This window comes from Rhinoraja longicauda, chromosome 15, assembly GCF_053455715.1.
Source record: "Rhinoraja longicauda isolate Sanriku21f chromosome 15, sRhiLon1.1, whole genome shotgun sequence".
NCBI lineage: Eukaryota > Metazoa > Chordata > Chondrichthyes > Rajiformes > Arhynchobatidae > Rhinoraja > Rhinoraja longicauda.
This window is the reverse complement of record NC_135967.1, coordinates 6394562-6422407: the sequence shown is the minus strand read 5'-3', so window position 1 is coordinate 6422407 and position 27846 is coordinate 6394562. Positions and strand designations below refer to the sequence as shown.

General features: G+C 45.5%; 1 protein-coding gene across 1 annotated transcript; it reads right to left on the bottom strand.

The window, feature by feature from the left end:
• Positions 1-418: 418 nt before the first annotated feature.
• On the bottom strand, positions 419-24280 carry LOC144600496 (G-protein coupled receptor 83-like). The gene is made up of 4 exons (XM_078412141.1): positions 23488-24280; positions 13880-14005; positions 6977-7110; positions 419-2271 (listed from the first exon to the last, which is right to left on the bottom strand). Exons 1-4 carry the CDS (start codon positions 23872-23874, stop codon positions 1647-1649), a joined length of 1272 nt encoding a protein of 423 aa, XP_078268267.1. The 5' UTR covers positions 23875-24280; the 3' UTR covers positions 419-1646.
• Between the last annotated feature and the right edge of the window lie 3566 nt (positions 24281-27846).

Below are 27846 nucleotides of genomic sequence, written 5' to 3'. Positions count from 1 at the left end.
GAACTTAAGGTAAAGAATCAACATGAATATTATTAAATGACTGTAGACATACACTACATGTTAGTCAAGGAGCATTGCTGCAATGCACTTGGGGGAATAGATCAAAGTTGCAACCTTCACTTATAAGTGTACCTGTAATATAAAAGTGCAAGTTCACATCCTAAGTGGTGCAACCCCACAAATGCTTCCAGCTCTTCTATGGAAGGCCAAGCATATTAGGTGGAAAAGCCTAAAGCCCTTTGCAGTCTTTTAGCGTCAACTTAAATACATTTTTGATAAATTGGGATAAATGCTAAAAATGTAAAATTGAAAAAAAATTGAAAATAATAAAGTACAACATAATGGTGAAACTTAAATCCTTGACCTGTTCCCACGGAACCATGGGAAGAAAAATACTAAATAAGAACAACAATGTTTCTGAAGACTTTATTAAAAATGTGATGCCCACAATCCAGAAATATTTTTGATATCCAGAGATAAAACTAAAACAAAAATCTATTTCATAGATTGTAATGACAGAAATACAGTCCCAATCTCAGCCAGCCATGATCACAATGAATAACGGTGCTGGCTCGAAGGGCCGAATGGCCTCCTCCTGCATCTATTTTCTATGTTTCTATGTAATCTACACATTTACCTGGAGGTAGAGCCACACTTAACAACTCAATAATTTTATTAATTTGCATGCTTCATTCAATAGTCTGATCTTGTCCATTTTTAATTTAACACTCTCAACTACATAAAATGAACACACTTGTGAACAAGAAGCAAAGCTTTAGAAGAATGCATTTATACATTTATATATGCTCTTTGTATAAATTACTACCAATAACACCGGCCGTTCAGAATAGCAATAAATAAGTTTACAACATCCAACATGTAATTATGTTAGATGGAGCTCTAGGGGCTAGCGAAACCAAGGGATATGGGGAGAGGGCAGGAACAGGTTACTGAATATGAATAATCAGCAATGATCACAATGAATAGGGGTGCAGGCTCGAAGGGCCAAATAGCCTCCTCCTGCACCTATTTTCTATGTTGCTATGTTTCTATGACGTGAATCATTGATTCAGCTAATAGCCTATTTTTGTTTAACTTTTTCTGAACTAATTGAGGAATACATTTTTTTTTTAAAACCCTTCTACTTATTTTCCTTCGAAACTGTTCATTCTGAAACAGCTGCCGGTATTAACCATCCCCCTGACTGTCAGCGATGCTGCGTTCTTGTGTCAATGCCTCCCTCTCTGCGAACCATTGCCTTGAATTATTAATGAGCTCAAATTTGAATGCAATGTCCTAAAACAGAAATTCTGCAAGGTAGCTTTATCTAAAAACAGTTGACACGGAGCAGTGGAATAATTTAACATTGCTATGTTTGTTTTTTTGCACACAAATGCCCTCTGAGAAAAAGAACCTGATTTCATGACCACATCCAGCCTCTGAGGAGGCTTAGCGGCCTTGTATCAAACTGTGGTAGGACCCTCCTTATCTATCTCCTCAGCGTTATTTCTAGCTTTGGGGCATTGTGTCGGTGCTGGCCTTGTCAACAGCGCTTACTTTCCTAGAATGAACTTTAGAAACCTGGGAGACCTGGACATTTTCTGAATATAAGAATGATAGCAGTTAATGGGCGTTCCCTTCCTGGTCTATCCAACGGTCACAATTGGTTCCACAATGGAGATGTCAGTCCTTGCAGAGTTTGTGTTGGCACTAAACCGCGGATTCTGAGCTTGACTGCTTCTCTTGTGGCTCCTGGCTCCGTTCCATGCCTGCCTGTCGGGAGGGGGACTATAGGCAAGGGGCTCCACGTGGCTGCCACTTCTCCGCTTGCACCTGCTCAGCAAAGACTTGAACTCGGAGCGGAAATTAGCGTTAAGCCAGCAGTAGATGAAGGGGTTGTAACATGTACTGCTCATGGCGAACCAGTGGAAGGTGAAGTACAGGGCATTGTTGGTGTTAATGGCCTTGTTGGAGATGAGCACCACGTAACAGTTCAGGGGGAACCAACAAACGGCAAACACTACCACCACCAGCATTAGCATCTTCAGCATCATCTTCTTCTTGCGCCTGTGGGCAAAGTATTGCTCTACAGTGATGTCCCCAATGGCATTCCTCAGCCACAACTTCTTTGCCACTGCCGTGTAGGCCACAGTTATAAACAAGAGTGGCAGAACATACAGGAGAATGAAAGTGGACAAGTCCATGTACTTCCAGTACAAGTCAGCAGGCTGTGGGAAGTTGTGGAGACACAAACTTCGTACTCTTGCTTTCCTGGAACACAGAGTGTACAAGTGATTTATCGAGCTAACTTCACACAAGGGGGGCAGAAATTCCTCGAAGATTGGAAAGGATATTGAGAACAAAAGTTAAACAAGAAACAGAAGTGTTTCTGAAGACGAAATAAAAAGTGATATCTACGATCCAAAGATAAAACTAAAGCAGAACACTATTTTCCATTTTAATCATACTAAATAGACTCTACTCATTTAGAAGGACTCCTATAGAAATGAAGGCCCGGCAGACTGCATCATGCTTCCATAATTCCTTCTCTACAACAAATATCTACCTGCTGATGGAGTTTTACAACTCTGCAATTGGAGCTATGCAAGAAGGTGTTACACAGCTGTGGGCACCACGGTGGCACAGCTGGTAGTGCTGCTGCCTCACAGCACCAGGGATTCAGAGTCAATTCTAACCTCGGCTGCACTCTGTGTGGAGACTGCACATTCTCTTTGTGACTGTGTGGGGTTTCCTCTGGTTGCTCCAGTTTCCTTGGACATCCCAAAGACATGAGGGTTGGTAGGTTAATTGGCCTCCGTAAATTGCCCCAGTGGTCGATCTGTGGTCACCAAGGGTGATCGATGGTCAGTGTGGGCTCGGAAGGCCAAAGGGCCTGTTTCCATGCTGTATCACTAAACCAAACTAAATGGACATGACTGCACACACTTAGACTTGTTCATCATTTCTCCATCTGCCATACACCTGCCCCAAGATGAAAGTGAATTTGATGTTAATTGACTCCCAGCAAAATGGAGAGAGCACTGCACCCACATTACAGTCACCTTTTGACTGAAACTCTATCACGTCTGTCTTCCTGACTCAAGCTGAAGAAAGAGGATGAATCCTTGCTTACAAACATCTAAAATAGATTATTTATCTCCTTTATTTCCTGCAGGAAAATAACTGCAGATGCTGGTTCAAATCGAAGGCAGGCACACAATGCTGGAGTAACTCAACGGGTCAGGCAGCATCCCTGGAGAGAAGGAATGGGTGACGGTTCGGGTCGGGACCCTTCTTCAGTCTGACCCGAAACGTCACCCATTCCTTCTCTCCTGAGATGCTGCCTGACCCGCTGAGTTACTCCAGCATTTTGTGCCTACCTTCCATTATTACTTGGTCATTTATTTCCTTATGTCCATAACATGGGACAGGTCCGGAAGGTGCTTTCGAAAGGCTTTTCTTTATTAGAGAATACAACAGAAAAGACATTTTGTAGGAATGGTCTATAAAGCTGAGTTTGACCGCAACCCGATAACTGCACACAGTTCTGGCCTCCACGTTCAAGGGAATGTGATCGCAATGGAGAAGGGTGCGGAGATTTACAAGTTTATTCTGAGGAATGGAAAAAGTTAGTGCAGAGGAAAGGCTGCATATGCTGGGCCTGATTTCTTTGGAACAGAAGATGGCGAGGGGAAACTTAATTGGAGTGTAAAATTATGAAAGGCTGAAGTAAATAGGCTAGATTTATTTCTCTTGGCCGATAGATCAGATACGATGGACATATATTCAAAACAATTTGGAGAGTATTGTGTTCAGTTCTGGTCAACCTGCTACAGGAAAGATGCCATTGAGCTGGAAAGATTTAAGGGGATCTTGCCAGGACTGGAGGGCCTGTGCTAAAGGGAAAGGTTAGGCGGGCTGGGACTTTGTTCATTGAAGCGTGGGAGACGGGGAGGGAAGGGGGGGGGGGGGAGGGTTGGAGGGAGATTTCACGGAATGCATAAAAAATCATGAGGGGCGTCGAAAGGGTGAATGAACGGAGCCATTTTCCCAGGGATGCAGAATCCAGAACTTGAGGTTGTAGCTTTAAGCTGAGAGGGGACAGATTTAATAAGAATCTGAGGGTCAGCTTTTTTTCACACAGAGGGTGATCAGTATACAGAATGAGCTGCCAGAGGACGTAGTTGATGGAGCTTTAATAACAACATTTAAGGGACATTTGGACACATACATGGACAGGAGAGGTTGAAAGGAATATGCATCAAATGGGACCAGCTTAGATGGCCATCTTGGTTGGCATGGACTAGTTGTATCAAAGGGCCCGTTTCCATGCATTATGACTCTATGATTCTAATTATTGGAGGGGAGAGGATGAATATTCTTTCCAACAGAGGGAGTAAGAGTCAAGACCTCACTGTCCAAAAGACGGAAACACTCACCACATTCAAGGAATGTGGATGTGTACTTGAGTAGCTGTGACATGAAGTTCAAGTATATGAGGATATGGCTAGGTTGTGGAGCTCCTTATCATTGAACAGGGACACAAAGGGCTGAATAGCCACCTTAATATGTGGGATTTTGCTGCTTGCTTCAAATGTAAGCAATTGGATGTAATGTGCTTTTCAATATACTGAGATGGTGGAAAGTGTTTTATAAATACAAACTTTTTCCCTGTGTCAAAGTAGGCATTGATTAAAAGTGCCTGTGCCCTTGGCTTTTCACCTGAAGTCATATGAAGCCATATTTGCTTAACAGAGCATCATTGGACTGAGGCAGGAGATCATGTCTTCTTCCATGCAACCTGAGGTTTTACCTAACTGGGTTCCAGTATTGTAGACTTTACTTAATCTGCCTCAAAATTCTATTTCTGTCACCTCTGAACAACTGAGTCGTACTGTTCCATATGGCTCCCATCTTTCTCTTTCAGAGCCTACAATATTACTGGTGATATAATGGCTCAGAGAAAGCTAGAAAGAAGTAGCTGGCTGGGCAGTGTCAGCGGAGGGGCAGACAGAGTAAACATTTCAGATCAATGGTCATTCATCATCACTGCTGCCTGACCTGCTGAGCATTTCCAGCATTCTCTGCTTTGTGTTCTTGCATCTGCAGCATTGGACTTTGGGAAGAGACAATGCATGTGGCCAGGTTATAAGAAGCACAGCGAGACCCTGCTGCAGTTTAGTCCTGCTTCTTTATGGTATTGTGCTCAATTGTAATGTTCATGGAAATATGGATATGGCCCCCTTGCATCTAACCCTGTGTTATCACCTCCAAGATAGTAAAATTCCAAAAAAGACAAAACATTATTAGTTGGGTTTTAAGCCAAATTAATGATGTGACATTATAAATGGCCCATGGTTTATTGCAGCAAGCAGAGTCCACAGATCAGCTTTAGACTTCAGGGATACAGGCCAAGGCAATTAACCTACAAACCTTTTGAGTGTGGAAGGCGCACCCTGAGAAAACCCATGCGGTCACCGGGAGAGTGTACAAACTCCATACATTAGCACCCGTAGTCAGGATCGAACCCAGGTCTCTGAATCTGTAAGGCAACAAATCTACCGTAGCGTTACTGTGCTGCCCGTCAATAACCTAACCTGGGACCTGCTGCCTGTGGCTTGGCTCAGCCTCACCGTGCGTGGTGAAACAGTGAGTTAAAGCATCTACTAACTAAGCAGGAGGCCCAATAGCAGAAGCGTCCACGTCGCGGGGCTGGAAACTGGAAGTGTCCTGAGGTGATTCTGCTACCACCGTCATCTATTGCACCAAGTGATGGCTCCCACTGATTGTCGCCGGAAGCTTGCGTCCTTTTCAGGACAGACGATGACAGCGATGTCAACATTTGAAACGTGGACGATGGACACGAAAGAAGAAGAAGGCCAAGCAGGAAAGTGGGAACTAAACCTTATCAAATAATTAAAACCAAAGGCTGATGGACCTTGCCCAGAGTAGGGGAATTAAGGACCAGAGGACATACAGTAGGCTCAAGGTGAAGGGGAAAAGATTTAATATGAATCTGAGGGGTAACTTTTTCACACTAAGGGAGGTGGGTGTATGGAACAAGCTGCCAGAGGAGATAGTTGATGCTGGGACTATCCCAGCTTTTAAGAAACAGTTAGACAGGTACAAGGATTGGACAAGTTTGGACAGATATGGACCAAGCGCAGCCAGGTGGGACTAGTGTAGCTGGGACATGTTGGCTGGTGTGGGCAAGTTGTGCCGAAGGGCTTGTTTCCACACTGTATCAGTCTATGACTCTAACCAATGGCTACGCAACTGATACTGTACTTCCTTACTCTTTAAAAGCAATACCCTTGGTCTGATTATCAGTATTCTTTGTTTGAAAATAATCACAGCCGCTGCTCTAGATGTCAACTTATTTACATCAGCGAAACTAAACGCAGGCTCAGCGATCGCTTCGCTCAACACCTGCGCTCGGTCCGCGTTAACCAATCTGATCTCCCGGTGGCTGAGCACTTTAACTCCCCCTCCCATTCCCAGTCTGACCTTTCTGTCATGGGCCTCCTCCAGTGCCATAGTGAGGCCCACCGGAAATTGGAGGAACAGCACATCATATTTCGCCTGGGCAGCTTGCAGCCCAGTGGTATGAACATTGACTTCTCCAACTTTAGATAGTTCCTCTGTCCCTCTCTTCCCCTCCCCCTTCCCAGATCTCCCACTGTCTTCCTGTCTCCACCTTTATCCTTCCTTTGTCCCACCCCCCTGACATCAGTCTGAAGAAGGGTCTCGACCTGAAACGTCGCCCATTCCTTCTCTCCTGGGATGCTGCCTGACCTGCTGAGTTACTCCAGCATTTTGTGAATAAATACCTTCGATTTGTACCAACATCTGCAGTTATTTTCTTATACATCGAGCCTCAGAATTAGAGGCTGAGGAAGTGCTAGACACAGAAGTGTACCTGAATGAAATAAGAAGATAAAGAAAACCTGCGTTTGGTCATTTGATTTTGCCTCACCTGTATTCAACTTTGAACAACTTCTGGTAGATTGCATGTGGAAGCGAGAAACCGGTGGCCAAGATCCAAATGATGACGATGCAGATGACCCCTTTAGCCTTAGACATCCTAGGTTTCAAGGGATGCATGATAATCTGTGCAAAGCAACAACAAGCCTTGTCACTGTGTGCCACATACATCCTGGATAATACCTGCTACAGAGGAAATCTCGCCACACATGAAATGCTATATCAAAGAATTCTGTCAACATTGGTATAGAGCAGTAAACTTAATCCTCCCCCCCCCCACTGACCCTGATAATTGTTTTCACCTGTGTACCCACTTTGACAATAAGCTCTTAAGCTTTTCGTCCTGCTCCTCTCGGTCTGACCCGAAATGTCACCTGTCCATTTCCACCCCAGATACTGCCTGTGATTTCCAACTCTTCTCTGCGTAAAAAGAGTTTTCATTCACCACCCCCCCCCCATCCACCCCTTCTCCCCAACCTGTATATTGCCTATCTGCGGTCCTCAGCCGTTCATTAACAGGGTCCATTCACGAACTTGTCCACATGTAATACATCTTCTCGCAACCATTTGTGCTCCAAGCGGAAAGGTTCTGCTTCCACAGTCTAACCGTGCAGCTGAAACTGCTTGTTCCTGGAACCATGTTTGCACAAAGGTGGAAAAATCAAATACTGGAGGGCGTAGCTTTAAGGTGAGAGGGGCAAAGTTGAAAGGAGATGTGCAGGACTAGTCTTTTTCACACAGAGGGTCGTGAGTGCCTGGAACGCAGAGTCAGAGATGGTGGTCGGCAGTGTTGCAGTGCCAAATTTTCAGGTGCTGGAGCTGTCTCTGGTGCTGGAGCGGCCACTGTTAAAATTCCCCGCTGTTTATTTTGGCTTTTTTTTTTACAGAGGTGAAGGAGCAGCGCTCCGGTGTACTCCGACAGCACTGCACCCCTGGTGGTTGATGCTGGTATGTTAGTGGCACTTTTAAGAGACTTCTGGATAGGAATATGGATATGCAGGGAATGGAGGGATATGCATTATGTGCAGACAGATAGGAGTTGGCCTTAGCATCATGTTCAGCACAGACGCTGTGGGTCAAAGTGCCTGTTCTCCCATTGTACTGTTCTATGTTCGATTTTCTCTGCCCGGTGGGGGCTTCAATGTCGGGAGCCACGGCCGCCCCGACGTGCAGCGGCAGCGTCTTCGCCCGCCCCGGATCGCGGGCCTTGGGTTGACCCGCTGCGGACCTTTCACCGCCCGGCGCGGCCTGGAACGTGGCAACTTCAACAGCCAGACCGCGGGAGAAGACGGCAGGGGAAGAGAAAAGACATTCTGGCCTTCCATCACAATGAGGAGGTGACTCACTGTGATGGATGTTTCTTTTTTTTGTGTTGTGTTGGTTTGTGATTGTGTGTGAAATTGCTTTTTTATTGCTCTTATTGCTGGACTGTGGGTGACATTTCATTTCATTGCACATCTTGTATGTGTATGTGACAAATAAACTAGACTTCACTTGCGCTGACATTAGGATCTTCACATCCTTCCTCAAATGTAGGAATTAAATGTAAACACCATTCTCCAGCTGTGGCCTAGCCAGTTTTTAAGCAACTCAATGTAACCCCACTGCTGCTGCACATCATGCTTCTTATTTTCCAATCTTTACTTGTGCTATTTTCCTTCCCTCATGTTGTCAAATCACTCCAGGATACCCCTCCCTCTGCACTGGAACCCTAGTCCTAGTTGCGCTTCTTCAAATGCCTGCTCAAGCATCCATACATGATTAGACTGCATAGAGTCATTAAATAGAAACAAGGAGTGCAATCTCCCTGCATTTTTCTCTCGACTCCAGATGCTACAGGCAATTGCAAATTGCTCTTAAACAGGTTATGCAGCAGGTAATCATGGGGTCTCTTTTGAAAACTATCAGAAGGTACTTCACTTTCAGCAGCATGAGTGGAAATTGTCTTGGAAGGAAATTGTTTCATTCACAGATGAAATGCTAATGGCTCTACTTAGCTTTTTTTGCTTAGCCTAGTCATAAATAAATTAGAAACTATAGTTATTGTAATATTGGTTTCTTCATGATTTCTTAGGAACTATATTCTGCATATCCTGCTTGCATAACACCACAGTATCTTATCTGTTTCAATTAAACATAAGAAGAAAATTAAACTTGAAAGGGTATTGATTTGATTCAAACTGAAGTAGCTAATGCTACACAAGGTCATTACAAATCGGTTCAGCTCCCACTGAAGTCCATTTACATTGTTTGAAGTAAAAACAGATGACAATGGGAACAATTAGCAAATTAAGGTGATCTGTTTTTCATCGGAACGATGTTCCATCAGAACTACACTTTCTCTAAAGCATATATTATACTTGATAATGAGACCATAGATGGCGGAAGAAAAGTTTAAATAAACTATTGCACAGAAAATAAAAATGTCAATCTGTCAATATTATAACTGTCAATGTTAAAATAATATAGAAACTAGGTTGCTGGTTTACAAAAAAAAACAAATATGGATGCTAAAATAACTTTGAAAATTAGAAATTGATGATAGTCCATATTTGGGTGCACGCTGACAGTATTTAGAGTGCATGATGACAATATTTGGATGGCGTTCACGTTTGATGCAAGAGGCCCGAGTAAGAAATAATGTGAATTATTAATAACTTAATCCACTGCACCTCGAAGGAGAGTCGTTATTTCTCACCGACTGCCTGCCTTATTAGTCGAGGTATTCAGGCAAGTTTTCGGAAGGACACTGGAAATCTATAGAGGACAATCAGCCTGGGGCCTATCATGGTTAGGAGCACTGTGATGCATTAGAAACATTCCTTCCCCTCAGCCTGTCTAACGGGTCGCTATTCTCTAGAGAATCCAGTGAAACGCATAACTCTCATAGAAAGCTTGTCAGAGCAAAAATAAGAGAGTCTGATGACCTTTTACCGTCCAGTACGACCTGGAATGTGGCAACTTCAGCAGCCTGACCGCGGGAGAAGACGGCAGGGGAAGAAAAAAAACATTCTGGCCTTCCATCACAGTGAGGAGGTGACTGGAGGAGTGTGATGGATATTTCTCTTTTATTTTTTGTGTTGGTTTGTGATTGTGTGTGTAATTGCTTATTTTTATTGCTCTTATTGTTGGACTGTGGGTGACAAAATCTCGTCCAAAAGACTTGTTTTTTTGGATGATAATAAAGGTTATTCTGATTCTGATTCTGACCTGAAGCATCGCCCATCCATGTCCTGAACATGGAGTTCTCCAAATTCAATTAATGCCTCTGCTACATCCTCTTTCTTTCCCATACACCCCACCCATGCCATGATACACTCCCATTTCTCCCACCATCACCCAGCCCACATCCCCAGTCACCCTGAACTACTTTCTACCTCTTTGATGACCCTCGGACTATCCTTGATCGGACTTTACTGGCTTTCCCTTGCACTAAACGTTATTCCCTTATCGTGTACTTATGCACTGTAAATGGATCGATTGTATTCATGTATTGTCTTTCCACTGGCTGGTTAGCACGCAACGAAAGCTTTTCACTGTACCTCGGTAAACGTGACAATAAACTAAACTCAAACTGCACTGAAACCTGCTGCCTTTCCCCTCCTTCATACACCAATCTCCCACCCGAGGCCTAATTTCCCATTTACGCCCTCTCTTTCTCCTCCCCACTTTCCCCCCACATCCCTCCCTCCAGCTTTACATTTCACTCCTCATTTTCCTTATCCGACACCCTTGTGTCTTTTTCAATCTACCCTTTATCACTTACTTTACCCACTGCCGATCAAATCACCCTCACCTACATCCACCTATAGCTTGCCAAGATTTGTCCTGCCTCCACTTCTCCTTTCCAGCTTTCCTCCCTCTACTCCAATCAGTCTGAAGAAAGGTCCCAAACTGAAATATAGTTTGTCTATTTCCCTCCACAAATGTGCGTGACCAACTGAGTTCCTCCAGTGCTTTGATTTTTGCTTAAGATTCGAGCATCTGCCATTTCTTGTGGTTCCTGTCTCTGACAGGAATAAAGTATTGTGTAGGAAGGAACTGCAGATGCTGGTTTAAATCGAAGGTAGACACAAAATGCTGAAGCAACTCAACGGGACAGGCAGCATCTCTGGAGAGAAGGAATGGGTGATGTTTCGGGTCGAGACCCTTCTTCAGGAATAAAGTATTTGGCCCTTTGTGACTCTGAAGAAGGGGCTCGACCCAAAACGCTATGTATTCCTTTTCTCCAGAGATGCTGTCTGACCTGTTGAGTTACTCCAGCTTTTTGTGTCTGCTTTGCCCTACAATGCAATCATCCATATTCAGATTTTTTTTTAGATTTAGAAATACAGCGCGGAAACAGGCCCTTCGGCCCACCGAGTCCGCGCCGCCCAGCGATCCCCGCACATTAACACTATCCTACACACACTAAGGACAATTTTTACATTTACCCAGTCAATTAACCTACATACCTGTACGTCTTTGGAGTGTGGGAGGAAACCAAAGATCTCGGAGAAAACCCACGCAAGTCACGGGGAGAACGTACAAACTCCGTACAGACGGCGCCCGTAGTCAGGATCGTACCTGAGTCTCTGGCACTGCATACAATGCGATCATCCATATTTAGTACCTACACCCGCTTATTCACAAGTCCCACACTCTCTGACTACCAGGAAAATGTGTGTTTTGGCTGCAGACTCCAGCAAAGAAAGTAACAAAATCAGCGATCAGCTACTTAAGATTACATTAATAAGAAATCTCCAAACCAAAGATGGTTGTGAATCTTTCCAATTTGATGTTCCCAAAACCTTTGAATGTCCAGTCACCCAGTATTTCCAAGGCAAGATCAAGAAGTTGAGTCTTCAGTGATATATGGATTTGATGAAATTAGACTACAGGAGATGTGTACTGATTTTATTCAATGGCAGTTCATCGAATTGTCCCATTCTCTATTTCTCAAGTTTCATTTTCAATTGCATAATCCATAGCAAACCCATAGTACAAAGGTAGAAACAAAATGCTGGAGTAACTCAGCGGGACAGGCAGCATCTCTGGAGAGAAGGAATGGGTGAAGAAGGGTCTCGGTCCAAAACATCACCCATTCCTTCTATCCAGAGATGCTGCCTGTCCCGCTGTTACTCCAGCATGTTGTGTCTATCTTTGGAGTAAACCAGCATCTGCAGTTCCTTCCTACACTAGTACAAAGGTACCTGGACCACTGGCTTTTAACTGCCTTTATAAACATTCATCAATTATAGGCAGTGTCCCAGGCAAATGTTGTCAAGTTATTGATCTACACAGCATGGCACCAACTCTAATCCATAAAGATAGTTTATATTGGGAATGGATTCCTGAAAAATAGTTTATGTTGGGAATGCCTCGTCAACATTGACGTTGGACTGGAATGACATGCAGCCCCGTAACAAAATTCAGGAGCTTTGACATTGATAAACTGTCCAAACCGATTTGATTTATCCACCTTTGGGACCTTCTTCCTTGAAGGTATTGATCTAAAGTATTGATGTGGCCCTTGTGGCTAAAGGGATCAGGGGGTATGGAGAGAAGGGAGGTACGGGATACTGAGTTGGATGATCAGCCATGATCATATGGATCATCATCTCCCAAAGCTATGGATGCTCCACCTCAGATGCTCCACATCTCGGATGTCTACAAAGCCCTAACTAAAATATTTAAATAATTTTATTATATGTGGAGGTTTTTTTTTAACAGAAAACAGAAACCTTGATTGTGCAGAGATAAGTCCCATATAATCCTTTTTGGAACATTTATATCCTTGAATGCAACAAAATAGGAGGAGTTAAGTTTTAGTTTAATAGCAATATTGATTTAACTTAATCTATTGGTTTAACTTTGCAGAAGATGCCAATTTTAAGACTGAAGGCACGGAACAAATGCTCCCACATTCTGTTTTTGCCCACCAACAGATATTAGTTGGAAAACAATCTGCTGACTCGTCAGGAGCCAGAACAACCAGAGAACCACAGAACTTACAAAATTCTTACGGGGTTGGACAGGCTAGATGCAGGAAGATTGTTCCCGATGTTGGGGAAGTCCAGAACAAGGGGTCACAGTTTAAGGATAAAGGGGGAAGTCTTTTAGGACCGAGATGAGAACGTTTTTTTTCACACAGAGAGTGGTGAATCTGTGGAATTCTCTGCCACAGAAGGTAGTTGAGGCCAGCTCATTGGCTATGTTTAAGAGGGAGTTAGATGTGGCCCTTGTGGCTAAAGGGATCAGGGGGTATGGAGAGAAGGCAGGTACGGGATACTGAGTTGGATGATCAGCCATGATCATATTGAATGGTGGTGCAGGCTCCAAGGGCCGAATGGCCTACTCCTGCACCTATTTTCTATGTTTCTATGTCTAGAAGAAACGATTAACAAAAAAAAAGACACAAAGTGCTGGAGTACCCGCTGAGCACTCTGCCACTGTGTGTCTTTTTCCGTAAGAGATGCTGCCTGTCCCGCTGAGTTATTCCAGCACTTTGTCGTTTTTTGTAAACTAGCATCTGCAGTTGTATCCAAAAGAAAGGATTGATGTTGGCTATCAATTGGGTCACAATTATTTATTCCCAGTTTTCAATCCTGAGCAGAGGCAAAATGGGAAACAAGGTCTAGAGTGGCACTTACAAACAGAACAAAACTTTGCAAAGTCCAATCTCCATACTCGAATACCCCGTAATATTAAGCCTGAAGAAGGGTCCTGACCCAAAACGTCACCCATTCCATCTCTCCAGAGATGCTGCCTGACCCGCTGAGTTACCCCAGCATTTTGTGTCTACCCTTAATATAAATCATTCATTACAGTGTATAATTTCACCGAGTAATTCCCATCCATGTGTGGTTTGTCTGGTCATTCCATGTAGTGCTGTCCTCTGCTGTTGGTACTGTACCTGGTGCCGGTCCAGGGCAATGGCCGTGAGGGTCAAGACGGAAACATGTACTGAGCAGTATTGCGCGAAGCGACTAACATGACACATCAACTTGCCGAACACCCAGTTACTATTCACAAACCGGACCTGCAAAAGAAAGGAAAGTCAGTAAACCACCATATTTATTCACATTTCTGCAGATAGTTCAACATCACCAAGATTAGAGGGAAAACACTGCACCTCAACATCCCCCTGCTCCCAACTTGGATGCAGGAACGGTTCAACACTGCAGAAGATGCCATTCTGAATGTGCAACATGACTTCACTCAAAGTGGGTCAGGAAGGATTGTATTCAACCAGCCGTTGGTTCAAGATGCTGAAGGTGTCTCCAACTTTAACAGCTACCATAGCAACCACTGCAGCATGCTTGGAGATACGCTGGTGCGTTATTTTTATTTCAATGCATTATTTTATTTTTATATTCATTGTATTTTGTTCGGCTGCATTTTATCCAAACAGCCTGCAAAGCAGGGGAAGTTGATGAATGTACCCACGCTGGTGCAGAAATGCAATATACTTCCTTCCCAGACAGTTTTCCAACACAATTCTTCCAAAGCCTACAGAAGACAAATATGTTTCAAGAAATTGTAGTGTGGTCATGTGGTCAATGCAGGTGAAGGAACAGACGGCCAGAGTGGAATTCATTGCCACAGACGGCTGGAGGCCACGCCAATGGATATTTTATAGATTCCTGATTAGCACGGGTATCAGGGGTTATAGGGAGAAGGCAGGAGGATGGGGTTAGGAAGGAGAGAGAGATCAGCCATGATTGAATGGCAGAGTAGACCTGATGGGCTGAATGGTCTAATTCTACTCCGAACACTTATAAAGATGATATCTGAAGTAATATGTCATGTTACAGTTACATTGGTAGATCAATTCACATAAACATCCAAAATCATTTACAAAACAAAAGGCTGGAGTAAGTTTGAGTTTGAGCTTGAGTTTAGATTATTGTCATGTGGACCAAAGTACAGTAAAAAGCTTTTGTTGCGTGCTTACCAGTCTGCGGAAAGACAATACATGATTACAATCACACCATCCACAGTGTACAGATACATGATAAAGGGAATAACGTGAATAACTTTTAGTGCAAGATAAAGTCCAGCTAAGTCCAATCAAACATAGTCTGAGGGTCTCCAATGAGGTAGATAGTAGCCCAGGACTGCTCCCTAGTTGTCCTGATGGTTCAGGTAAGTCACTGTGATGGTGCAACATGCTTTTCTTCCCAACTACAGATACGTAAAACAACCAAACAATCTCATTCCCCTCCTCCAGAGCTTTACCCTCTACTCTAATAGTCAAAAATGTTGCCTGTCCATTCCCTCCACAGATGCTGCCTGACCCACTGGGTTCCTCCAGCACTTCATGTTTTAATCTCATTCCCCGATTTAATTGAACTCCATAGATCTAGAACAAGGCGTTTAATCGTACAGCCAGGTATCAACCTTTAACTGACGCTTTGAGCACTCCGTTCAGTCCTATTATAATTTTAGAACTATTGGCCTGGTAAAATGGAACCTTAATTCATGGTGCTTTCCTACTACTTTACAGAAAACCTCAGATGTAAATTTAACAGGCCATGATTCTCAGGGCAAAGTGGTGTATTTGCATTGAAAGCATGCCGTTGATGCACGCCAACAGCTCGATGAAAAATTTACATGCAAGGTGGAGGACATTGTCTGTTTCCTCAGAAACTGACGTGTAATGAATACACAGAGATTTGCCAGCTTTCGGAATTGCAGAACCAACTAATTAAATGAGGGTTTGATCCCTCAGTGCAGACGATACTGTTTTAAAATGAAAGGGCGCATTCAATTTCAGGAGATCGTGAAATTTGGAGCTGGTCGGGTTGAAAATGTCTTGTAATTTTGCACCAAGCTTCCAGAGTGACCTTTTTTTATTATGAATTTATTTTTATATGCTCATTGCCAGATTCTAACACACTTCACGGGCAAGCAGCACAGCATGCTTCCAAATATACAGAAGGAGGCACTACATTTAGTTTGTATTTAAACCTAATATGGTCAAGTCTTGGCAGGAGGTTTGGAGGGAGTAGGGATGGGAGGGAAAAGGGTGTAATACCAGGTATGTAGCCCCATATCAGGGGATTCATCTTCCTGCAGAACACTAAACCCAATTTGACCCGGATCTTGAGTGAGAGGGAAGAAAAAATAATAGGCCAGTTATATAATCCATTTGGTAGGCAGCAGTAATCTGAAGCAATAGTTCCAAATGACTATAATTTTGGCACATCAATTCACTGAAGTGGACGCTGCTAAAGGCATCTGACTAGCAACAGCAGAATCACGCTTTGAGACTCAGCACCAATTATCTGGTTTGTGGATCAAAATATACTTGGCCTGTCCAGCTAGTACGTTTTTCAATCATTGGTACAATGATGTGTACAATTGTTTGGTTTAGTTGGGAGATACAGCGTGGAAACTGGCCCTTCGGCCCACCGAGTCCGTGCCGACCAATGATCCCTGCACATTAAAACACTACCCTACACACACTAGGGACAATTTTACATTTTACCAAGCCAATTAACCTACAAGCCTGGACGTCTTTGGAGTGTGAGAGGAAACCGAAGAACTCGGAGAAAACCCACGCAGGTCACGGGGAGAATGTATCAGACCCAGGTCTCTGGCACTGTGAGACAGTAGATCGACCGCTAAACTAAACGAATTGTCAAAGCTGTTTAATTCACTTTGCCTTTTCAGGTAACTAAAGCATGTGAGTAATTACAGGTTGTCAGTACGGTGAGATTTTTAGCCGATAGTCTGGATGTCCTGTCAAGATCAACATAGACGTGCCACCAGGTAAGGCAGTGGTCTGAAACGCCCCAGTTTAATTATCAATCAAAGTCATGCCAACCAGTTTTTATTATTTTTTATTAAAGAAACAGTCCCTTCGGCCCACCGAATCCATATTAACCATGGATCGCTCGTTCACTCTAGTTCTATGTTATTTCACTTTCTCATCTACTACATATATTCCAGCGGCATTTTATTTTTACAGAGACCAATTAACCTGCAAAGCCACATGTCTTTTAGAACCACCTAGATGAAATCCACATGGTCATCAGAAGAACACGCAAACTCCACACAGACAGTACTCTTAGAACTGAGATGAGGAAAAACTTTTTCAGTCAGAGAGTTGTGAATCTGTGGAATTCCCTGCCTCAGAAGGCAGTGGAGGCCAATTCTCTGAATGCATTCAAGAGAGAGCTGGATAGAGCTCTTAAGGATAGCGGAGTCAGGGGGTATGGGGAGAAGGCAGGAACGGGGTACTGATTGAGAATGATCAGCCATGATCACATTGAATGGCGGTGCTGGCTCAAAGGGCCGAATGGCCTCCTCCTGTACCTATTGTCTATTGTCTACTCGAGATCAGTATCAAACCCGGGTTCTCCCTCACTGTGGGGCAGCAGCTCTACCAGCTGTGTCACTGTGCCACTCATTTGCAGAAATGGTTTACAAGGATGTAGCCAGGACTCGAGGGTCTGAGCTGTTGGGAAAGGTAGGGCAGGCTAAAACTTTATTCCTTGGAGTGCAGGAGTCTGAGAGGTAATCTTAAATTACGAGGAGAATTGAATGGGGTGAATGCACAGAATCTTTTACACAGGGGAGGGGAATCAAGAACCAGAGGACATAGGTTTAAGGTGAGAGAGGCAAGTTTTAATACAAACCTGAGGGGCAACTTTTTTAGATTTTTTTTTAGAGATACAGCGCAGAAACAGGCCCTTCGGCCCACCGGGTCCGCGCCACCCAGCGATCCCCGCACATTAACACTATCCTACACCCACTAGGGACGATTTTTACATTTGGCAAGCCAATTAACCTACAAACCTGTACGTCTTTGTGGGAGGAAACCGAAGATCTCGGAGAAAACCCACGCAGGTCACAGGGAGAACATACAAACTCCATACAGACAGCACCCGTAGTCAGAATCGAACCTGAGTCTCCGGCGCTGCATTCTCTGTAAGGCAGCAACTCTACCGCTGTGCCACCGTGCCGTCCCAACTTTCTCACTCAGAGGGTGGTGGGTATATGGTCCGAGCTGCCAGAGGGGATATTTGAGGCAGGTACTATAACACCATTTAAAAGACACTTGGACAGGTACATAGATAGGAAAGGTTTCAGGGAACATGGGGCAAACATGAGCACATGGGACTAGCTTAGCTTGAGCATCATGGCAAGCGTGGACGAGTTGGCTAAAGGGCCTGTTTCTGTGCTGTATGACTGTAACTCTAAGCAGTTCATTCAATTGAAGATTGGAGGGCAGAGCATATCATTCCAATTTCATATTTAATTAAAAGGTTGCCAAACAAAAGGCATGTCCTGTGCAGCAGGTACAGAATTAAGTCTTAAGTCTCAGAATTAAGGTTTGGCTGCAGCAACTGTTGTCATTGGGCAGCAGAGTGGCGCAGCGGTAGAGTTGCTGCCTTACAGCGCCAGCACCCTGGGTTCGATCCTGACTACGGGTGCTGTCTGTAAGGAGTTTGCAAATTATCCCTGTGACTGCATGGGTTTTCTCTGGATGCTCCGGTTTCCTCCCACATTCCAAAGACGTGCAAGTTTGTAGGTTAATTAGCTCTCTGTAAATTGTTCCTGGTCTGTAGGATTGAACAAGTGTCCCTGGTGATCGCTGGTTGGCGTGGAGCCTAAGGGCTGAAGGGCCTGTTTCCATGCCGTATCTCTGAAACTAAAACCAAACATTAAAACATACTCCTTGAGAGCTGGAGCTGCCAAGATTAATTGGCTATTCCCTGGACAGCACTAACTCAAAACCTATGGTTTTATCATGCATATTTATCTTGGTAGGAATGACATTTTGGCATTTTGAACAGCATGCAAGCAGAAGAAATTGGACAAAGTTGCTAACTTTTTCAAAACCTAGATCATAAGAGAGAGGAGTAGAATTAGGCCATTCGGCCCGTCAAGTCTACTCCGCCATTCAATCATGGCTGATCTATCTCTCTCTCCTAACCACATTCACCTGCCTTCTCCCAAAAAACCTCTGACACCCGTACTAATCAAAAATCTATCTATCTCTGCCTTGCCTCCACAGATTCACCACCCTCTGACTAAAGAAATTTCTGCTCATCTCCTTCCTAAAAGAAAGTCCTTTAATTCTGAGGCTATGACCTCTAGTCCTAGACTCTCCCACTAGTGGAAACATCCTCTCCACATCCACTCTATCCAGGTCTTTCACTATTCTGTACATTTCAATGAGGTCCCCGCCTCATTCTTCTAAACTCCAGCAAGTACAGGCCCAGTGCTGTCAAAGGCTCATCATATGTTAAGATGATGGTTTGTTGAACTGCTAGGCGAGTGGTGTGATAATTATGATGCAGCTGCTGAGACCCCACTGCAAACCCAAGTGGCTACATTAGTGGATGGACTCACAGCTAAGGTTCCCATTCGTTGACCCCAGCAAAGATAGACATAAAGTGCTGGAGTAGGTCAGGCAGCATCTCTGGAGAACAAGGATAGGTGACGTTTCGGGTCAGGACCCTTCTTCAGACTCAAATTGGTCCCAGCAAGACAGCCAATCTATCCAAATCACTTTAATTCCCCTCCCTCCTGTCCCATGCCCTGGCATTTGAGAGCTTTCAGATAGACACATGGATATGCAGAGAATGGAGGGATATTGTTGATGTGCAGGCAGATGAGATTAATTTATCTTGGTATTATGTTCGGCACAGACACCGTGGGCCAAAGAGCCTCTTACTGTTCTGTACTTTATGTTCATTGTTCTAAAACAATTAAACATATCTGCAATTTTTACCAAAAAAACACCAGAATCAGTTACTGTAAAACTACACAATTGTCATAAAGAGCTGTTTAGTTCACCAGAGTCAGTCAGTGGAGGAAATCCCCATCTTTATCCAGTCTTGCCTCTGTTTATTTTGGTTTAGTTTGGAGATCGAGCATGGAAACAGGCTCTTCAACCCATTGAGTTCATGCTGGCCATCGATCGCCCATTCACACTGGTTCCCATGTTATTCCACTTTCACATCCACTCCTGAGACACAATGGGCAATTTTGCTACAACCCCACAATTCATAGGGGTGTGGGGGGAAACCGGAGCACCCAGGGTAAACCTACATGGTTACAGGGAGAACGTGCAAACTCCACATAGACAGTGTCCAAGCTCGGGCTTGAACCCGGGTCTCTGGCATTGTGAGGCAGCAGCACCACATGTGACTCAGACCCATCAGTACCACAACTTAACTTCCTTCATTTCTGGGCCACTTTGGGATGGATAGTAAAACACTGCCATTGCTAGTGATGTTCACATACATTCCAGTGTATACAAGCCTAGTCGCTCCAGTCTTTCAACATGTGACAGTCACGCCATTCCGGGAATTAACCTAGTAAACCTACGCTGCACGCCCTCAATAGCAATGGCCTAATTCTACTCCTATCTATGATGGATGATCTTATGATCTTAACATTTGGGCAAGTGTTCCACAAAGGTTGGCTCCCCCCACCCATCATTTCCACCACTGGCTCTGCAACAAAACCCACTGACATGAATTATGTTGAAAATACACCATGGTGATGCATTTCCCTGTCAGCAGGGTGAATGGAGATAGGTCCCAGACAGTGCAAGTTGAGTGCCACTCTCAATGGGAATGCAGACGGGAGAACCAGCACTCAGGGCTTCTAGCACCATCAACTGGAACCCACTCTCGTGGATCCTGGTTCTAACCTGGGAGCCCAGGAATGGTTGCCTGATGGTACTCGTTTTCAATCCTTGTCGAAACACTGACAGGACCCTAAACACCTCGCACCCTCCTCGGCTTCTCAGTGATCAAGGTTAAATTGCTCTGCACATTTGTCGGAGGTTAGCAGAAGCGACATGACATCTGCATTAAAACTAATGCTCATCTGAAAATTACCAATAACAGCCAATTACCAATTACCAACACTGTTCCGAGACACCAGTTAAAACAATAATAAATGTCAATCTGTCTTTGGAAAATCTACACCGTGCACAGTATATTGATTATCATGCCACGACATTCATTAACACTTGCAAAACCCAGTTCAGCGACTCTGGATAATGTACCATCCTCGGTCCACGTGATAATAAACTAAGCCAACTCCTTTCAGGGCGAGGCAGAGGTTTCGTTACACCACCTCCAACCTCACCTACTGTGTCCGTTGTTCCAAGTGTGGACTCCTACATACCGGCGAGGCCAAGCGCAGGCTCGGCGATTGTTTCACTGAACACCTGCTCTCAGTAACGCCTTGGCCGACATGATGTCCCATTCACCAATCAGTTTAAGCCCCCTTCCCATCCCCACACTGTCCAGGGCCACTGTCAGACTGAGGCCAAACGTAAATTGGAGGAACAGCACCTCATATTGGAGGAACAGCACCTCATATTGGAGGATCAGCACCTCATATTTCACTTGGGGAGCTTACACCCCAGCGGAATGAGGCTGGTTTCTCTAATTTCAAGTAACCCCTGCATTCCCTCTCTCTCCCACCCTACTCCTCCTGCCAGTTATAGACAACAGGCAATAGGTACAGGAGGAGGCCATTCGGCCCCGTCGAGCCTGCACCACCATTCAATGTGATCATGGCTGATCATTCTCAATCAGTACCCCGTTCCTGCCCTCTCCCCATACCCCCTGACTCCGCTATCCTTAAGAGCTCTATCTCGCTCCACTGTTCACATCCATTTATCCCTTTGTTATCGCCTCTTCCACGGCCAATAATGGATCATTGTGGGCTCCACCTTTCCTTGGCCGTCGGCGCCGGCTCTGAATTGTTCTGTACCTTTTCACATCCCGAGTTGCCTGACTCTCAGTCTGCAGAAGGGTTTGGAGCCGAAACGCCACTCCCAGAGATGCTGCCTGACCCGCTGAGTTACTCCAGCATTTTGTGTCCTATCTCTTTTCAGCTCTTTACTTTTCCCTGGTAAAACTAAACTCTCTGATCAGAGGTTAAATGGTATTGTGTATGAAGAAACTGCAGATGTTGGTTTAAACCGAGAAATGTACAGACAGCTTGCGTAGGAAAATAACTGCAGATCCTGGTACAAATTGAAGGTATCACAAAATGCTGGGGTAACTCAGCGGGTCAGGCAGCATCTCAGGAGAGAAGGAATGGGTGACGTTTCGGGTCTGAAGAAGGGTCTCGACCCGAAACGTCACCCATTCCTTCTCTCCTGAGATGCTGCCTGACCCGCTGAGTTACTCCAGCATTTTGTGATACAAATTAGATTGAGTAACTCAGCGGGTCAGGCAGCATCTACACAAAAAGCTGGAATAAAGAAGGGTCTCGACTCGAAACGTCACCCGTTCCTGTTCTCCAGAGGTGCTGCCTGACCCACTGAGTTACTCCAGTTTTTTGTGTTTATGTCAATAGACAATAGGTGCAGGAGGAGGCCATTCGACCCTTCGAGCCAGCACCACCATTCAATGTGATCACGGCTGATCATTCTCAATCAGTACCCCGTTCCTGCCTTCTCCCCATACCCCCTGACTCCGCTATCCTTAAGAGCCCTATCTAGCTCTCTCTTGAATGCATTCAGAGAATTGGCCTCCACTGCCTTCTGAGGCAGAGAATTCCACAGATTCACAACTCTCTGACTGAAAAAGTTTTTCCCTCATGTCCTTTCAGCTCCGGACATTTATTTCCCTGGTAAACTACACTCTCTGGGCAGGAGTTAAATGGTCAGTCTGAAGAAGGGTCTCGACCCGAAACGTCACCGATTCCTTCTCTCCTGAGATGCTGCCTGACCCGCTGAGTTACTCCAGCATTTTGGGTCTACCCTTAGTTAAGTGGTATTGTTTTGCAGGCTTGGTTCCCAGGCGGCGTGGCGACCAGGGTGGAGACCATGACTGTGGTCAGGGGCGACCAGAGTGGAGACCATGACTGTGGGCAGGGGCGACCAGGGTGGAGACCATGACTGTGGGCAGGGGCGACCAGGGTGGAGACCATGACTGTGGGCAGGGGCGACCAGGGTGGAGACCATGACTGTGGGCAGGGGCGACCAGAGTGGAGACCATGACTGTGGGCAGGGGCGACCAGGGTGGAGACAGCGCCAGGAAGATTGAGGGGGGATCTTATAGAAATTCTTAAGGGGTTGGACAGGCTAGATGCAGGAAGATTGTTCCCGATGTTGGTGAAGTCCAGAACAAGGGGTCACAGTTTAAGGATAAGGGGGAAGTCTTTTAGGACCGAGATGAGAAAGTCTTTTTTCACACAGAGAGTGGTGAATCTGTGGAATTCTCTGCCACAGAAGGTAGTTGAGGCCAGTTCATTGGCTATATTTAAGAGGGAGTTAGATGTGGCCCTTGTGGCTAAAGGGATCAGGGGGTATGGAGAGAAGGCTGGTACGGGATACTGAGTTGGATGATCAGCCATGATCATATTGAATGGCGGTGCAGGCTCGAAGGGCCGAATGGCCTACTCCTGCACCTATTTTCTATGTTTCTATGAGACCATGACTGTAGTCAGGGCAACCAGAGTGGAGACCATGACCCTGGTCAGGGCAACCAGAGTGGAGACCATGACTGTGGGCAGGGCGACCAGCTTAGGGCTTACCAGAGTGAAGGGGGTGTTGAGGAGGGAGATCATGATGTCTGCCACGGCCAGGTTGGCGATGAAGAGGCTGGTGGCAGAATGCATCCTCTTGTTCTTGATCACCACCTGGCACACCAGGACATTGCCGAACAGGGAGATGACAATGATGACCGAGTAAGCCACGACCAGCAGCGCCTTGACCGTCGGGTTCTTGGACTCGGCCTCGTACTTGGTGTGGTTGCTGAAGATGCCCCAGTCCTCGATGGTCAGGTTGCCCCAGCTGAAGAACGAGGTGCTGTTGGAGATGCCGTACAGCGCCAGGAAGAAGTCGCTGCCGTTGACTTCCTCGCCCTTCCTGCGGGCGGAGTTGGTAACGTAGGACAAGGGGAGCCACAGATAGCGGCTCATCTCAGCCTCTACAACAGTCTGGCCAACTGGCTGGCACCCGTGGCTCTGGCTCTCCCTCCCTCTCTCTCTCCCTCTCTCTCTCCCTCTCTCTCTCCCTCCCTCCCTCTCTTCCTCTCTGTCTCACTCTATCTCCCTCTCTCTGTGTCTCTCTCCCTCTCCCTCTCACGGTCTCTCTCTGTCTCACTCTCTCTCTCTCTCTCTCTCTCTCTCTCTCTCTCTCTCTCTGTCTCACTCTCTCTCTCTCTCTCTCTCTCTCTCTGTCTCACTCTCCCTCTCACTCTCTCTCTGTCTCACTCTTTGTCTCTCTGTCTCACTCTCTCTCCGGCTCTCTGTCCTTCCCTCTCTCTGTCTCTCTCCCTCTCTCTCTCTCCACTCTGTCCCCCCCCCCCTCTCTCTCTCTCTCTCTCTCTCTCTCACTCACTCTCCCCCTCTCTCTCTCTCTCTCTCTCACTCTCTCTCTCTCTCTGTCCCCCTCTCTCTCTCACTCACTCTCTCTCTCTCTCTCTCCCTCTCTGTCCCCCTCTCTCTCTCTCTCTCTCTCTGTCCCCCTCTCCCTCTCTCTCTCTCTCTCTCTCTCTCTCTCCCTCCCACACACCTCTGCTTTTGCAACAGTCCGTCTCCCAATAAAACCTCCTGCTCGTTAAGAAACAACCAGGGGTGTCCAACGTTGGGACCGGCCAGCGCCTCCGCGTTAGTTGTGTGTTCCCCACACTGTTCTCCAACGTTTCAGCACCGGGCGGAGAGCACCACTTATACAAAGCGTGGTTCAGCACTGTGGGGCGGTGTCACAGAGACAGCCAACCCGCTCGGCTGCCAACAACCACCCCTCCAATCCTTAAAATGTCATCCGCCTCCCTACTGTGCCATTTGGCCAGCTTGCCCGAGCGGTCCGAAGTTTCTCAAGCACTTCACTGGCCTGAAGGTATTTTTTTTTCTCCCCCTTTCAAAAGTAAAGCATTTAACATCACAGCCACCGGCTCAATTTCTCAGTCAGAGCCGAGTTAATAAGCCGACACGCCCCCGCAAAGCCTATCTTTAGAGATGCATATAGCAGAATAAAAGAGAAACGCATTTAAACCAGGCACAAAATGCTGGGGTAACTCAGCAGGACAGGCAGCATCTCTGGAGAGCAGGAATAGGTGACGTCTCGGCTCGAGACCCTTCTTCAGATCCATTTTTTAATGTGCCCACAAGTAACGAATGAATAAACATTCTTTTAAGAAATTAAAGAATAAAATGTGGGGAGAACGATAATTTCTGCCAGTAATTATTCCCTCTCCATCACCAATTGTCCCCGATAGAAAAACAGAAAGTAGGTGCAGGAGCAGGCAATTCGGCCCTTCCAGCCAGCACCGCCATTCAATATGATCATGGCTGATCATCCAAGATCAGTACCCCGTTCCGGCTTTTTCCCCATATCCCTTGATTCCCTTAGCCCGAAGAGCTAAATCTAACTTTCTCTTGAAAACATCCAGTGAATTGGCCTCCACTGCCTTCTGTGGCAGAGAATTCCACAGATTCACAACTCTCTCGGTGAAAAAGTTTTTCCTTATCTCAGTCCTAAATGGCTTACCCTTTATTCTTAAGGGCCCTGTGCAACTACAGTCCTTGCTCCTAAACTCAAATCCTCTTGCAATGAAGGCCAACATGCCATTTGCTTTCTTCACTGCCTGCTGTACCTGCATGCTTACTTTCAGTGGCTGATATACAAGCACACCCAGGTCTCGTTGCACCTCCCCTTTTCCTAATCTGACACCATTCAGATAATAATCTGCCTTCCTGTTCTAGCCACCAAAGTGGATACCCTCACATTTATCCACATAAAACTGCAACTTTTTCAGTCAGAGAGTTGTAAATCTGTGGAATTCTCTGTCTCAGAAGGCAGTGGAGGCCAATTCTCTGGATGCTTTCAAGAGAGAGCTAGATAGAGCTCTTAAAGATAGCAGAGTCAGGGGGTATGGGGAGAAGGCAGGAACGGGGTACTGATTGTGAATGATCAGCCATGATCACATTGAATGGCGGTGCTGGCTCGAAGGGCCAAATGGCCTACTCCTGCACCTATTGTCTGTCTATTGTCTATTGACATCTGCCATGCATCTGCCCACCCCCAACCTGTCCAAGTCACCCTGCAACCTCATAGCATCCTCATCGCAGCTCACACTGCCACCCAGCTTTGTGTCATCTGCAAACTTGGTGATGTCACATTTAATTCCCTCGTCTAAATCGTTATTATATATTGTAAATAACTGGGTCCCAGCACCGAGCCTTGCGGCATCCCACTAGTCATTGCCTGCCATTCTGAAAAAGACCTGTTAATTCCTACTTTTTGCTTCCTGTCTGCCAACCAGTTCTGTATCCTTGTCATTACCCTACCCCAATACTATGTGCCCTAATTTTGCACACTAATCTCTTGTGTGGGACCTTGTCAAAGGCTTTTTGAAAGTCCAGATACATCCACATCCACTGGCTCTCCCTTATAGACAATAGACAATAGGTGCAGGAGGAAGCCATTCGGCCCTTCGAGCCAGCACCGCCATTCAATGTGATCATGGCTGATCCATTCTACTTGTTACATCCTCAAAAAATATATATTGTAAACAATGATATATCACAGCAGAGATCTTGATCGAAGGAGACAATTGCAGAAGACTATGGAACTCGGTATCCACGCTGTATAAAGTGTATAAAATCATGAGAGGAATAGATCAGGGAGACGCTCAGAGTCTCTTACCCAGAGTAGGTGAATCGAGGACCAGAGGACATAAGTTTAAGGTGAAGAGGAAAAGATTTAATAGGAATCTGAGGGGTAACATTTTCACTCAAAGGGTATACACTGCCAGAGGAGGTAGTTGAGGCTGGGACTCTTTCAATGTTCCTTACAGTTAGACAGGTACCTGGTTTGGACAGGTTTGGAGGGATATGGACCAAACACAGGCAGGTGGGACTAGCGAGCGTAGCTGGGACATGTTGGCCGGTGTGGGCAAGTTGGGTGAAGGGCCTGTTTCCACGCTGTGTCACTCTATGACTCTGTGCTGATGAGGAATGATGCCTAGGAATGGATAGATATGTTAAATCTAATAAGTTCATGATCAGTTAACATAATCAAAAGACTTGTCCCACCCCAGTCATCCTTTCTTTGCCCTGCTCCCGTCTGGCAGTAGGTGTGTGTGTAGGAAGGAACAGCAGATGCTGGTTTATACCGAAGACAGACGCAAGTTGCTGGAGTGGGGTCAGGCACCATCTCTGGAGAAAAGAAATGGATGACTTTTCGGGTCAAAACACTTCTTGAGAAGCAAAAGGGTTCTTTGGTAGAGGGCGGGAAAGCTTGAAAGGGTGTACCACCAGACTCAAGAACAGCTTTTCCCCCTCTGCTATCAGGCTCATGAAAGTTCTTTCCATAAGCTAGGCTTCAATACATTGGAATTTAGAAGGATGAGAGGGGATCTTATCGAAACATATAAGATTATTAAGGGGTTGGACACGTTAGAGGCAGGAAACATTTTCCCAATGTTGGGGGAGTCCAGAACCAGGGGCCACAGTTTATGAATAAGGGGTAGGTCATTTAGAACGGAGATGAGGAAAAACTCAGAGTTGTAAGTCTGTGGAATTCACTGCCTCAGAAGGCAGTGGAGGCCAAGTCTCTGAATGCATTCAAGAAAGAACTAGATAGAGCTCTGAAGGATAGAGGAGTCAGGGGGTATGGGGAGAAGGCAGGAACGGGGTACTGATTGAGAATGATCAGCCATGATCACATTGAATGGCGGTGCTGGCTCGAACGGCCGAATGGCCTACTCCTGCACCTATTGTCTATTGTCTATTGTCACCTATACCCCATTGTGAACTTTGGACTTAGTTTACTGTACCTCGGTCCATGTGACAACCGTAAATTTAAACCTAGTATAAGAAAATAACTGCAGATGCTGGTACAAATCGAAGGTATTTATTCACGAAATGCTGGAGTAACTCAGCAGG